The sequence below is a fragment of the Vitis riparia genome, chromosome 4 (genome assembly GCF_004353265.1).
Source record: "Vitis riparia cultivar Riparia Gloire de Montpellier isolate 1030 chromosome 4, EGFV_Vit.rip_1.0, whole genome shotgun sequence".
Taxonomy (NCBI): domain Eukaryota; kingdom Viridiplantae; phylum Streptophyta; class Magnoliopsida; order Vitales; family Vitaceae; genus Vitis; species Vitis riparia.
Window position 1 is genome coordinate 21,933,059 of NC_048434.1, and position 15,006 is coordinate 21,948,064.

General features: G+C 34.6%; 1 protein-coding gene across 3 annotated transcripts; it reads right to left on the reverse strand.

Moving 5' to 3' along the window:
• Positions 1-292: 292 nt before the first annotated feature.
• On the reverse strand, positions 293-15,006 carry LOC117913008. Of its 3 annotated transcripts, XM_034827847.1 has the most exons (24): positions 14,786-15,006; positions 12,157-12,287; positions 11,240-11,324; positions 11,004-11,057; positions 10,050-10,141; positions 9,854-9,957; positions 8,891-8,963; positions 7,922-8,324; positions 6,553-6,876; positions 6,233-6,436; positions 5,626-5,721; positions 5,466-5,529; positions 4,946-5,073; positions 3,996-4,242; positions 3,678-3,826; positions 3,468-3,592; positions 2,777-2,900; positions 2,617-2,675; positions 2,048-2,144; positions 1,787-1,967; positions 1,455-1,556; positions 1,159-1,277; positions 739-798; positions 293-606 (listed from the first exon to the last, which is right to left on the reverse strand). In XM_034827847.1, the coding sequence occupies exons 1-24, from the start codon at positions 14,822-14,824 to the stop codon at positions 505-507; spliced, it is 3,162 nt and encodes a 1,053-aa protein (XP_034683738.1). In that variant the 5' UTR covers positions 14,825-15,006; the 3' UTR covers positions 293-504. The 3 variants fall into 3 exon arrangements, with proteins under 3 accessions (XP_034683738.1, XP_034683740.1, XP_034683739.1); XM_034827848.1 differs by lacking the exons at positions 293-606; positions 739-798 and having other exon boundaries at positions 1,186-1,277; positions 1,388-1,556; XM_034827849.1 differs by lacking the exons at positions 10,050-10,141; positions 11,240-11,324; positions 12,157-12,287; positions 14,786-15,006 and having other exon boundaries at positions 11,004-11,032.

The window sequence follows — 15,006 nt, forward strand, 5'->3', positions numbered from 1 at the left end:
CACAAAAGCAAAGATATTCATCATCTTTCAATTGTTGAAATGTCCTCCTCAAAACAGTTCACACACTCTTTTACATAATTTACAAATAGTTGGCGGCGGTTGGTTGATGATGTCAAAAGGATCAATTGGAAAAGAGGAATATCCTTTCTGCAACCCTTGAAAGTATGCCATTATTGCCTAATTGGCATTAATTCTAAGTCAAACAAGTTTCTGGCAAAGCAGGCACATATTTTGTTATTCATGATCAAAAGTAAGAGATGCAGAAAAGCACATTAAAGAAGAAGCTGAAAGAGATACAGAAAAGAACTTATTCCATTAAGAATATGATCCCCATTCACAACAAAAAGCAATCCTTTACAAAATCTACCTGCTTATGCTGCCACACATTTTATGCCACTTACATACATAACGAATATACATGCAAAATAAATTAAATGAAAAAATGAAAACACACACACACAACGTAATAAACAACCAATTCATGTGTATGAAGGCAATGGAGGATTATGAGCTTTGCTTATCTTGTTCGGCTCGCAGGACCTGCTTCGCCATGAATGAAAATGATTTAGCCGTGTCCTGCATCTCTGTCGTTTTTATGCTGATACCCTAAAAATTGAGTAAAACCAAAGTTAATGGAAGTCTAAACAACCGACCCTTTTCTTCTTTACTGTTGCCCGTCATCAATAATTGCCTATAAACATAATCACGAATTGAGCACAAGGCAATGTCCAGAGGTACCTGCAACTTCTTCAAATTCTCGTTCAGCTTGCTTTCTGCCATTTTAATGACACTTGATTCCTACACCCAAAGCAAGGAAAAGAATTTAACTGTTTTTATCTGCCTAAGATGCAGAAATGCAAAGCACCCCATTAACAAAAATGTTGATAGAGAACATTCATTTTGCTAGAAAAATCATCTGAGCAGCAGATATTGTTGCTTGCATATAATAGCTCAATATGTCATTTTCAAATCATTTTTAATGTTTTGAGTAATATCTGTTCAGGTTTGACTGTTTGACAGTTGTTAAGACAATGAAAAATCTAATTAGCCAACTCAACAATTTGTTGATTTTTGGATTGCAAAAAGGTTTATCCTAAGAAATACAGCATGATTCAAGTTAAAGATTCTATGGGATGTGCATCTTGGATTTAAACTTACCCCAGATACAGGAAACCCATATTTCTTCTTGATCTGATCAACTGCACCAGCCTTCTCATCTTGTTGCTCTTCCTTCGTGGAACTTTTTTCATTTTTTAACTTCACATGTTTTAATTTACCTGTAGATTATTATTATTATTATTATTCTTAATCAAAAGAAACAGAAATTAGAGAACACATTACAAACACAATAAAAAACAGTAAGGGGTCATCAAAGGAATAGCTGCACCTCATAGAAAGTAAAGAGGTGAAGTTTAATTGTTCAATGATGTGATAATCTACGGTCTTCTTCTGACCTTTAAGAGCCTGAAATTTGCTTGTGAGCTTCTGCTTATTTAGGGCTGCCATCATATTCTGTCCCTTGGGCTTTTCGCCAGGATCTTCAAGGTCAATATCATCTTTAAAAAACCAAAAGAAAGGAAAGAAAATCACATGTTTGACTAACTAAACAATCCATTCAATAAAAAAAAGGGTATAAAAGTTAAAACCCAGATTGAGTTGAACAGGAATGTTGCTAGACAAAAGTAAAACTGTAAAACATAAATTTTCTTGTATCTACTGTGGTCCTGTAGGCATATTAGAATTGAAGTATCCAGTAAAAATACATAAATCTGAGGGATGTACATACCTATATCTAATTCAACCTCCTCTTCATCCAAGTCTAGATTGTCTCCTTTCCCAGCATATGATGGGAAGTTGGCAACTGAAAAGATTGATGAAAGTTCTTCAATACTTTCTTTCGCATCTTCTGCTTCCATATCAGGCACATGCTTTGTTTTGCCGCCTTTAATAACAGAGCTAAATATGCCCTAGAATCCAGAACTAAAACCTTTAGTTTCATGATATTAGGTCTAAGGTAGAGCTCAAACAGTTTCAACATGCTACTTACCTTTTTCTTTTCCTTATGGACAAGAGGTCCAGAAATAAGCCCTTCTTGTGAAACCACCAGATCTTTCCTGTAGACTTGGCGAGCTGAGTCCAAAAGCCTACAAATGTGCATCATCATAGAGCCACATTATACTAATCTCCACCATTTATGACCAAATTCTTGACAAAATCTAGTATACAATGTTCTACCAGTATCAGCTTGGTTCCACACTTCATAACTGATCTTTTGTTTTTTCCCTTTTGTTTACAAATCATCCATATTTTTAGAATAATTTATATAATGTAACATTGTATCAACATTTACATGCATAGATAATGTTCTCTTTCTTTATGTCTCTCCCTCTCCCTCTTTCTCTCTCACACATACCCATGACTATCAATGCAGTTTTCCCTTTATAGGAAGAAAGCTGGTAGACTCGTCTTCATAGGTTTTGATTAATAGCTGCAAGCTAATAAAGATATACCTGCTTCCCACTTGTGTGCATCCTTTCCCAAAAATGTGAACTATCCCTTGGAGGCCATAAACTAGTGATATGAGAGAAGAATTATTGACATAGAGCATATACTCACCTATAAATTTCATTTTGAAGCAAACTTGAGAGAGCAAACATTTCCTGGTCACCATTCACCTGTACAGGAGTAATATGGAAGTTACATGAAAATCAGCACGATGAAAATCATCTCTCCTTTGTAAACACATTGATATGGAATATGAGTTAAGCTGTCATACCACAATAATTTCTCCATCCCTTGAAGAGCATACTGAACTGTTTGACAATGAGTTTGATTTGGAAGTTGAAAATGCAAGACCTTTTATTGAAGTTTCCTTTAACAGGGATAACTCTGGAAGGGACCTAAACTTTTACGAGTGATATTCAGGTTAATATGCAACAAATCAATTTCAGCCCACATCTGTAACACAAATAATGAAATAGAATTGTTGAATTTCATGTGTGGTTCATGGTTATTTGTCCTTTTCTTGAATAATATACAAATATGTAGTACAAGATGGAATCACTTGCAGTAGTTCCTTATAATTCAACCTTCAGGTTAGCCAAACTCAATCCAGTCTATCCAGATAAGTAGATTCTGTTCAAATATCTTAAACCATGCCCAGTGATGCCTTCCTTTATAAAAGTTGCATTGTTCATGTCCAAGATAGGCATACTATACAGAGCACATGGTATGTTTATGGAATAGGATCCAGAGTTGTCAGATGTACTACATAGCATGGTTCAAGGAATGATGTTAATTACATGGCACAGAGTGAAGCTGGGAGACTCTTTGCTAGTTAAAATAAATGCAATAGTGAAGGTGGAGTTTTATATCTTACCATGAAGACAAAATTCATGTAGGAAGCAGACTTTTATGGCATCTCATTATGAATGGAAATGGGCAAAACATGAGAGAGATTTTCTCACCTTATTTCAATTTTTCCATTAGTAAAAATGAGTACAAGCCCAGCATCAGAGGGAGTGTAGAATGTTGATGCCCAGCAGCAACAAGAGGAATTGAACTTCTTCTTGTAGTGTACCTTCTTAATTCCCTGAGAGAAAAAGAAGGAAATTATAGTTATCTATGAAAGTTGTTCCACATATCATAAGTTCCTGCACAGCTAGGGCACTTGTTACCTGAATTACATGTGTTAAGGAATAGACATATGCAGCTTTCTCAGAACATAGCAATAGTGACAACTGCTTTGAATCCTCAATATAGTTCCCTTTGTTCAAGTCCAAATTCTCTGATGTATATGATCTTTTACCAAATGCATCATGCCCATCTGCACATTATTATTAGATTATTCTCTCGGTTAGAATCTTCAATGTTGTCATAGTAGATGATCCTCCATGAGATAGTACTTTAGGGTACCCATGTGCATGAAATTTATTATTTATTGATTCGTCTCAAGGTCAACATGAAAATCTTAGGAAGACAAAAGGAGTGATTACCCAAAATCTGCATGAATAGAGCTTTAGAGGGTTTCTTGGGATGGATCATGCTGGTACTAAGTGTGTTTCCAGTGTCACTATCAAGAGCCAAAATTGATGAATCCTTTGTTGCTACCGCTAAAATATTCTTCTCAAAACCATGCAGAATGCAGGTTTCAAGCCGCACGGAGATGACACCAGTGCTCAATTCACTTTCGATAAGTTTTTGATACAATAGAGAGGGACTTTCCATATCAATTAGTGAAACCTGTAAATAAAAGGCTTGGCATATTTTAGGTTTATGCATAGATATCATAAAACCTATAATTTTCATTCCCAAAATTTAAAAATTAAAAAAGATTAAAACATATTCTTAAGAGGATCTATACAATCTAGGACAATGTCAAATTAGTCTGGTTTTAGTGACCCATGTGTTGAAGAAAAAAAAAAAAAAGAAATCCTACTATCTTTCTAAGGAGGAGGATTAAAAAATATAAAGAAAAAAAGTGTTCAGTTAGTTATACCTGATTCTCAAATAAATGAGAACAGGACCCTTTTTTTCCTTGACAGCCTATTCTCATTAGTAAATTTTAAGGACTAGCCATATTCACAAAAACACCATTTATCAACTCCATAAATTTTATCTAAAACATAACTAGTATAGTGCTGAAACTCAAACCATATGCTTTCTATCCAATAGTTTTCTTAAGTTATACCATTTATGATCATTTAAGCTCAACTAAATGAAGGAGCCTCATGTTCACTAAATAAACAACTAATGGCAATATGCTATAGATACTTTCTTCTTTGAGTAGAGCAATACCAAATTCTAATAGAGAAATCAAGTCTCAAACACAAATCAGGCTTACCAAGGGATTAACAAGATAACATGCTAATAGAAAAGATAAATGGGAAAAATAGCTAAAAGGAAAAGGAAAAAACACAAGAGCAAATAAAATAAGCTTTCTCACATATCCTTGATCAGATCCAATTGCAAGATGTCTTGAGCCACGGCTTATGTCTATAGAAAGCACAGAACCATTGACCTTTATAAGTTTGACACTCTGGATGATATGGTTGCTTCCTTTCTTTGTACTTCCTGCCAACAAGGAACGTATGAATAATGAAGAAGCTTCCTTAGGTAGCCACTTCTGGGAAACTTTATTGCACTAAGTTGAGATGAGTAGGACCATTTAAGAGTTTCACATAACAAAAGTTTATCTAAAGTCCTACATCATGGGTAAGTGGGTATAACGATCATGGCCCTGAGTGTACATCATGGGTATAATAGACAAATTAGTAACTGCCAATACAGAATAATTACTAGAATCAGTATGGTCCTAAGATAATGGGGTTACTGCAATTCTTAGCAGCTGAAGTGTACAAAGCAGGCAGTTGTTGAGGAGCAGAGTCCACCCAAATAATTCCTGCAACTATGGTCATGCAATATTCAGCTTGAAATTTATAATGAAATCATGTGCCTAATGGTACCTTGCAGAGGCATAAAACTGGTGGCTGTGGCATACGCCTCAGTTTTGAATTTGAAGATGCGAACCTGTGGAACATATAAACAATAAAGCACCATAAAATTTCCTGATTTTTACAAAGAAATTGATCATATCACACAAGTACATCAACATGGTTGCTTTACCATTCCATTTTGGTCACCAGAAATAAGATAGCGAGAATGGCCGTCAAAATACAATGCAGTTAATGCTGTACCACTTAAAGATAAGTCATCCTCGCTCTGCATAAGAACACAGTAGGACAAGCACAAATGAATATAGTTGATGCATCGAAAATGCTAATAATCTCTAGCAAAGAAAACCAACAAATTGAAGACATCAAAAATGCCAATAATCTAGCAAAGAAAGCTAATAAATTGAAGATGGAAAAAAAAAAAAAATCCCTTTATAACAATCTTTTTTATAGTCCTACATTCCCAATTGAGGCATGTCAACATATCCCAGTACAATCAACCAGATTTCAAGGTATTAACTAGAAAACAAGAAAGCAAGGCTTTCTCTAAGCTCATTTGGAATGTCCCTTTTCTGTATTGCTTTAGTCTTATGATCCAAAGAGTAATGAAAATAATCGAAAAGAAGATGTATGGACCCTGCAGACAGTGGCACTAATAAAACTAGGGCAATGATGAAATTGAGTTGACAAAGCCAATTGATAAGTAACAAGGTGTTCATTTCTCTCCATGAATTATACAACATGTGAACAGAAATTGGATAGTGTCACTTGAAATATACCTGTTGTTTTAATGAAAAGATTGGGAGCAAAAATGGACACGATAAATCCCAAAAATATATGGCTCCATTACTGTGTCCTGTAATGTACAAGTTTTTAATCTTTGCAAATCCACCAAAGTTGGTAGAGTTCAACCGTGTTTCATCTTTTGGTTTTGCTTCAGATGGAAGAAATGGTGGAATGCTTTTTGCCAGCGAAACATAATCCTACAAGACCAGAGAAATCATAAGGTACACCACGTCAATTTTATTTTTGATAATCAAATGCCTAAGACAGTAAAACATTTGATTCAATGGTAATAACTTTTACAATATAATATTACCTCATCAGAAGAATTTAAGAAATTTGGATTCTCTGTGATGAATTTTGCTATAGTGATGCTTGAATCAGAAAAAGGCAGCTTTACCATTATCTCCTTTGGGAGGGAGGGTGAGGACCTTGATTGGCATTGTAAGAGATACCTATCTATCACATAATCATCGTAGGCATACATGCAACCAGATTTTCCCAGAAGAAGGAAAGAATCTTGTTTATGCTTGCTTTGCTCACTGGAGCTTGAAACGATCACCATGTCAACACAAGGCTCAGGCAGATGAATCCCCAATTTAATTGTGCGTGATTCAGTCTGCTCATTCAATAAGATCACCTGCCACATCAGAGTCAACCTTGAGTTAAGAAGAGTGATCAGAATTTCATATAAAAAATTCAATATCCAGAACTGTGGACGTTGAAGATATATCCTCAAAACTCATGCTCAAATGTTGGATTAGTTGTTCCTATCCACATCTTCTGACTGGCTAAGGCTTAAGGCGAGGTCAGCAACTTGAGAGGGTTGAACCTGAACTGACATAATGACTGGCTAAGCTTGGGGAGATGATTTTAGGCTTAGGATTGGAATTGAGTTGAAAATTCCCAACCATCCCAGTACGGATCAGGCACTGATGTCTCATGTCACCAAACACTAATCAGGCTTAATATTACATTCTATCAATATACAAAAATCACATATTATAATTATGTTTAAATATGTAAGCCTTGGAGGTTTTTAACCAAATGTGAATATAGTGTTGTCTGAATTACTTTTAAATAATATAAGATTTATAAAAAATTATCATTGGAAGAAGACCTAACCACAACTGGTTTCAAATGTTTCTTCCCTTGTTAAATAAGTAGGATGATCTGGTTAGTCACTTTGAATCTCCATTGATATCATGTTCTGAAAGTATCCTCTTAGGTATGACTTAACAATAATCATTGTCATATAGGCATTAAGAAAGGATAAAATATGAAATATTTGCATGAAACATAACATTCCACTATAACCAAGCAACCCAACCAATCAGATCCAACCCACTATTTGGTTTTATTATCTCAATATCAAGGTAGGATTAGGTTGGGAAGCAGCCAGCTCGACAAACCCACAAGGCTAGCTTTTTTGGAAACAAAACATGACCCAACTGCTACCCTCCTAGCTATATAAGACGGAACTATGCAAAGTGGGATACTGTTTGGTTCATAATTCTCAACTAGGAGAAGATGTAGTACATTTTCAAGGAAAGATGGAAGCAGCAGAAGTTGAGATCTGAAGTTTATGAAATACAAGGATATTTTATTAGTGAAACTAGAAACTGAAGCTATGCAATCTGCTACATGAGAATGGGTAGATAATGATAAAATTAATGTCCAAATACCTGCAATAAGTTTGTGGATTGAATGTCAGAGCCACCCATAACATATAGTCGAGTTGCCTTCCCATCTGCATAGGCCCATTTTAATGATGCTATAGGAATTTTTTCCAACTTATATCCAAGATTGAGTTTGTAAATAGGAGCACTTTGAGAAGAATATAAATCTTTATCTGCTGCTGCTCCATTACTTGGATCTGGAATATGAAGAACATTCCAAATGAAAACATCTCCATTGCTGTACCCAACCACAACTTTACCTCCAAAAGGACACGCCCAGCATGCAGAAGTTACTGTTTTTGTGTCATGACTTAATGGTTGCAACATATTTACACCAGTCTTGAAAATAACCTTGCTTTCTCGGATATCCCATAACACGATCAGACCATCTCTAAATATTATAAGAACCCTATATTTGATCAAAAATCACAAGAGGGATGTAAGTTTTCAGGCCTTGCACAAATATAAGAAGAAACACCAATTGTGAACCTCCTAAAGATAGCAGCTTAGAAAAGGTGAAAATAGGCCAGCAAAGGCAGGCCAAGCAAAGTAACTACTACTGGCCTTACATTTCCCATATCGTCTTTGTTCAGACAAACCATAATTTTCTTTTTCCAAAAATGAACCACCGGTATTGGCAGCAAGGGTTCATTCAGGATCTATCTGATCAGTCTCTGAACTTTTCAAATTCCCAACAGGGCAAACGTAGATTACATTTCAATACTATATGCATATACGATGCAAGTGAAGCCAACCCCTATTCATGAAGGGTGCATACTATATTTTCTAGGCTAAAATAAATGCCCTTTGATGCCTGTTTGCTAGTTTTTCCTAAAGTTAGACCATATAAAATGTGTTAAATTAAAATGTTATGTGCATCCAGATGTGTAAGAATATGGTCATCATTGTTGATTCTAGATATGGATCTCATCAAGGAAAACTACTGAAATGGAAAAACATCAACATGGAGATTACCTTTTACTTTCAGCAGTTGGTTGGGGCAGAATATGCATTACAGCAGTGCCACCTGCAACTTCAGTTGGATTCCCTAGAGGAAGATAATTTATCAAGCTAAATATGGAAATAAAGGTGCAAATAGCACAAAAATAAATTAAGAAGCATATGTGCAGGTATTAACATTCAAAAGAGGTAAGAGCTATCCTGTTATACTACAGATAGCAGGTGCAGTGTTAACATTAAGAATGGATTAGAAGGTGTCAGCTATCCTGCCATAACAAAGGGCTGGGATGGAATTTTGCCTGATTTTCTGGAATGAGGCAGGGCTACCCTGGTCTGCAGCTCATTGTCACATTTAAACTAAAAAAAATAAGATCATGCATTGACTTCATTTTAATGTAAAAATCCTCTAAAGTCTCAAATAAGCTTGTCCTTAAAAATTATTTTCAGCAATAAAAAAGGACAACTGCAAGTTAATATTCTGATTGATGGGCTTAATTACTTTGTCCATGAATTATTGTGATACAAAATGCCATTTTAGTAAACTAAAAACAAAGATGAAAAAATAGTGACAATTGATGGGCATAAAGTGTTGTATGATCAATGAGTAATCATACTAAATTTAGTAAAAATTTGGTAATGGCATCTCTTTCAACATGGCTTCATGTGCTTGGCTTTAAGTTCCTCAGCCTTATTCATGCTACAAATCTGAGGCCATGATTGCCAAGATTTACAGATTTCCACCAGTCCAATATACTGTTCTTTTAGCATTAATGCTATTGCTATTATAACCTTAGCCATGGTTCACTGCTTCCAGAAAAAAAATAAAAAAATAAAAACTAGCTAGCATATATGAGATTCTAATTTCTAAAAGTTCACCTGTGGGGGTCAATGTGAAAGAAGGTGTAAAAGAACTCATGCAACATTTGTCACAACAAATAGCATAGCAATGAGACATAATTGGATAGGAATCTATCTCACCATGAGAGGCTGTTGAAGGTATAGTGTATTTCATTTGCACCATATGACATGGTTCTTGTTCAAGCTTCAAAACAGAAATATTACCAGAAGAGTCTCCAAGATACCTGCCAATGCACATAACACACCCATCACATATTTGAGGGCAGTTGCATGCATGTCTTGTTGTTAGTGCCCATTTTGGCGAAGAGATACTTACATGAAGAAACTTCGTTGCATGACCATAAAAGAGGTAATTTCTTCTTTAAAAACATGCACATGAGACAACAGCTTCTTGTCTATGTCCCAGACCTAAGTTATAATTTCCTTGGAAAATCAATTATCAAAATAATACATAGATAAGAAAAATAAAAAATAAAAACATGCACATGAGACAACAGCTTCTTGTCTATGTCCCAGACGAAAATCAATTATCAAAATAATACATAGATAAGAAAAAAAAAAAAAACAGTCTGCAAAATAATAATAATAATAAGTCATGTAAGACGGTTTTAAAGCCCCTTTCCCATTTTTATTTAAAGCATTTCAACTTGAAAACCTCATGAATGCATTATCTAAGTCTGAAATGCTACTTATAAGTGTTTCTTTTGTTAGAAAAAAAAGAAGTTCCAGTCCATGATTGAAAACTCTTATTGAATTTAGATTTGTCTCATTGAAGTATGAAACATTTTAATAATGCCAAGTTTATACTCATTTTAAAATCAATACATGAAAAATACTAGGCATCGCCAAGTTTATTAAACAATTGTGTATCTGGCCACATTCATTATTTTCAATTTCATTTTCAAGTATGTTTATGGAAGTACTGAAAAGATAATCAAATAATATTTCTATTGTCGATGGCTTTAAGATCAATAAAAACACAATAACTATAAAAATCATGTCTATTTGGTGGATAAAATTCATTAAAACCTATTAAATACATTAGAATGGGGATGTTGAGGTCACAGTGTGTGTACCATTCAGTTTTTAGAATTTTTAGCACACAAAAAGGAAGAAAGGGAAAGAAAATCACGTTCCCATTATCTGTGTCCTGATAATTCCCAATCAGGACTCTTGACATATAATCTCTCATCAAACATTAGAGAAAAAAAGAAGCAATTAAAAGAGCCAAGCTAAAAATTCAGCAATTAGTCTAGTGAAAATGACTTGCCTCAATGTGATTCTCAGCAGTTACATTTAGAAGAATGCCTTGGTTCTCAATAAACTGAAGGAAAAAAAAAAAGAAGAAAATGGAATATGTTAATTTACCAATAAATTTAAAGTTCTGAAGATAATTAAAGCAATACTAATGGAATTCAATTTCTCATGGTAAAAAGAAGAAACAACATCACATAAGACATGGAAGCAGAAACTGTAAAATATAAGAGGACATGGAGGAGACAAAACCTGTAAAAACTTGCTTGGAACTGTCTCATTGGATTCAAGTAGAGCTTGAGTGTTGTCTTTGCCAAATAATTTAATTCGACCATCTCTGAGGAAAAATATGAGTCAGAAACAGCTTTCGTCTTATAGGTTCATCACTGTTTATATAATTAACTCCAAAATGTGCTCCAGATAATGGAGGCATACGTAACAGAATGCATTGACAACAAGAACTACAAAATTTAATAGAATGAACTTCTGAAATACATCTATCCATATAAATAACGTATGATATATCAAGAACGAAGCTAAGTATGAAACATCACGATCGGGTGATATACAGTGTATTGCATCAAACAAAACCATACAACTACATAGATTTATGTACCAAATATAGAAATCAACATCAAAGAAAATTCAAAAGTAGGAAAAAGAAAACATTAACAGAAATATATTTAAAAAGTATTCATTTTGGTAAATCTGTGTGAGATGCTTTCAATGGCAACCAACATTAGAATGTATGAATCAAAATTTCCCCTAAATAAAAATTCATCACTCCATAATATTACATTCCAAGATATTGAACTGATATCAATGACTTTACATAGCAAAGAGACATTAAGCACACGTTGGAAATTAGATTTCCCTTTTATTGTTTTCTATATATTTTATTGTATGAAATTATAACTGAATTGTACCATTAGAAGAAACGCCACTAATCTTCTCAAATTATAATGAACTTGAAAAGGCTATTTCATGAACGCTAGAAAGCATCCTAAACCATCTGATGGCACCCGTTTTCTCCAGTTGATTGGGTCTCTAAATGAGTTCTACCTTCAAATGCTATGTAAAAGAGATAAAAGCAACTTGCATGGAACATCTGGCCTAAAAGAACTTAAGAACTTTACTTGACAATAGATGGAAAAAGTAAAGGAACTTACCTCGTAGCAATTGCAAGTATCTTCTGAATCGAATCATAAGCAAACAAGATAGAACCCCCTGGAATTCCATAATGGAAAACCAGGCGTGGGTCTACATCTTGAGATTTCAAACCATCCAAACTTCCTCCAGGCTGCAACAGAACCAAGTAACATTATCAAAACAGGAAAACCCAAGTTGAACAATCCTTGCCTTGAACTCAAAGACAAAATTTGTGGTATATTGCCAGAGTTGACAGAACCAAGAAAAATTTGATTAGTATACAAGTAGGTTCAAAGAAAGCATTATCATAAAGCAATTGGAAGAAGGAAAGATTGCAAATTAGTTTTAAGCTTAACAAGCATCTGAGAATTCAATGATATCGGCTTTTACAATGGTTCTGCATTCAAATTTTGCAATTTGCATCAGGAGCAGTGAATGATCAAGCAACAACTAACGTCCTTCATGCATACATAGTAGAGGAAGAGTTCATCTTGGCTAGATTGAGTTAATCTTTTGCGTTAATTAATCGGAACTTTCTCCCTCAAAGTGGCCAGCGTGATGAATTTAAATTGAAAATGCAAACAAAATAATTAAAAAAAAAAAAAGGAAAAAAGAAACATTCTCTCGGGGCACAGTGACATGCACTCAATTCTTTTATATTTTGCAAAGAGATTAAAATTTTCATTTGGAAAAATAAAAAAGTTAACAAATATAAGATTAATCTAAAAAAAGAATTTGTTCTTTATTAGAAACAAATTTGAGGTATTTTTATAAAATATTTTGAAAAATATTTTAAGAATTTTTATGCTGTACATAACTGTAGAGTACTGTTCGAAATTGAAAAAAAATATTATTTAATCCAAATCCAAATTTTGAACAAAATTTATTCTTAAAATTCATAATTATTTCATAAACATTAATATTTTATCAAAAAAGCCCTCAACCTCGAATATCGTACTCTAGGATTTGTAGTTCAATATCATGTGACTAGGATGAATCTATATGGAAAAAGTTTAAATTTAATTAAAGAAGAAAGAGGGAGAAGACAAAAGAAGAGATTGAATTGAGGAAGGTATATATTTTAACATTATTGGCGATGAGCAATTGCGTGGGTGACATGTGGCTGATTGTTGTCATCAGAGGTACAAATACTGCAGGGCATCTGGCAGCAGAAGAGCCGATCCCATGCAAGTGGGCCCATAATGAGCAAATCCGAATTTCGGTTTTTGGGTCCGTTTGGATATGAATTATAAACATGGGCCCATGGGCCCATACCATCTCCACCTATTCAATTACCACCGTCCAACACATGGCCACGTTGACTGTCATTATTGAATCCGAATCGAGTACACATTAATATAATGGCCTGCCATCAGCTAAAAGAGACATTGGCAACGGACACGCTTCCTCAATGTCTAGTGGATAAGACGCCCTGCTTCTGTGTCTTTTTCTTTTCTTTGGTCGGTGTACCAAATATCACAATGGCCTCTTTTCTATAGGGTCTTGGATGCTTTAAAACGTCTTATGACTTTCTAGAATAACGTGGCAGCTTCTTAGATTGACACGTTGCTGTTTAAAGTCTTTATTAAAGTTTTAACGGAAAAGCAGAGATTAAAAACTATAGTAGGTAGGATCCTTGATAGAATTTGTCAAAAGAGGTCACAATGACAACTAAATGTGATCGATAATTACAAACTAATAAGTTCTAAGAATGAAGCATGGGTTCAACTTAATTCAGTCCAACAATCTGAAATAAAACCATTGAAATCAAAGACTGACATCACATCGTACTCATCGAACCTTTTTCTTCTTTTATGATTTAGCTCAGATCCAAACAAACTTTATATATGGTCCATATGTCTATCCTAGTCTTCCTTACCTTCAAATCCTTTTTCCTCTCAAATACATCTTTCCATAGTTCTATCAACTCAGAAATGGCTCTCACCAAAGTGATGAACATTATAGATGGAAGATCGACCAATTGAAAGCAAAGAGAAAAAAGAAAAAAAGAAAAAGGAAAAGGCAAGAATTCAATCCAAATCCATATAAAGCAACCGTAATGACAACACATGATTCATTTCCGCTAACTTCAACCACACGGAAACCCCTCATGCTTATGGAGACCCTCATGGCTCCACTAGTCAGTCACAGTAAACGTTTGTACTGAAACACATTGAATGAAATCTCTCCAGCGGATCACTTTCCCACCAACCACATCTATTACGAATCATGCTAACTTGCGATTGTTCATAGCCCAATTTGTTGTCTTAATTTCTTCCCATTTTCAGAAATTTTAGAACTTAATTGCCATGTATACTACTTTCTTATACAAACCAGGATCCATAGCCATTAAAACAAAATCAAACTTTTTTTCTCTTTTTTTGAATCGTCCGAAATGAAGATCCACAGATCGTGCAGTCAATTATTAAAAAAATTTAAATTTCGGAATCCACCTAAAATGATTAAAAACAACGCCAAATTCATTTTCTATTCTGGAAAACATCGGTTCTTGTGCAGAGTCGATTCAAATTCGAGAATTCACCGAATGAGATTGAATATAGATAAACAAACAATCCTAACAGAGTAATGCTTGATGAATCAAAGAAAGCGATTGAAGATAAGTGAATTTGAACTTGAACTTGAACTTACCTTCTTGGAAGCCTTCTCAACAAGCTTCTTGACGAACATAGCCTGAAGCGTCTTCGAATCTGTGGTCAGAGAGGATTCGCTTGAATCAAAGGTGCGAAACGATGGAGAAGAAGACGTGGAGAAGGAGACCTTGGCTTCTGCTTTGTGAAAACCGCTAGAAGGGAGCCTGTAGTGAGTGAAGAGAACGGTTCATCGCAGTTTGATGTTGGAAGCACAGACAA

Bases quoted from the DNA above. Each gene is read 5' to 3' on its own strand.
- LOC117913008 (XM_034827847.1), bottom strand. From the start codon at position 14,824: ATGTTCGTCAAGAAGCTTGTTGAGAAGGCTTCCAAGAAG. The intron at 3,593-3,677 runs GTAACAAGTGCC...TTTTTCTCTCAG, and splicing joins CCTTAACACATGTAATTCAG to GGAATTAAGAAGGTACACTA. The intron at 1,968-2,047 runs GTAAGTAGCATG...TCTGGATTCTAG, and splicing joins TCCATAAGGAAAAGAAAAAG to GGCATATTTAGCTCTGTTAT.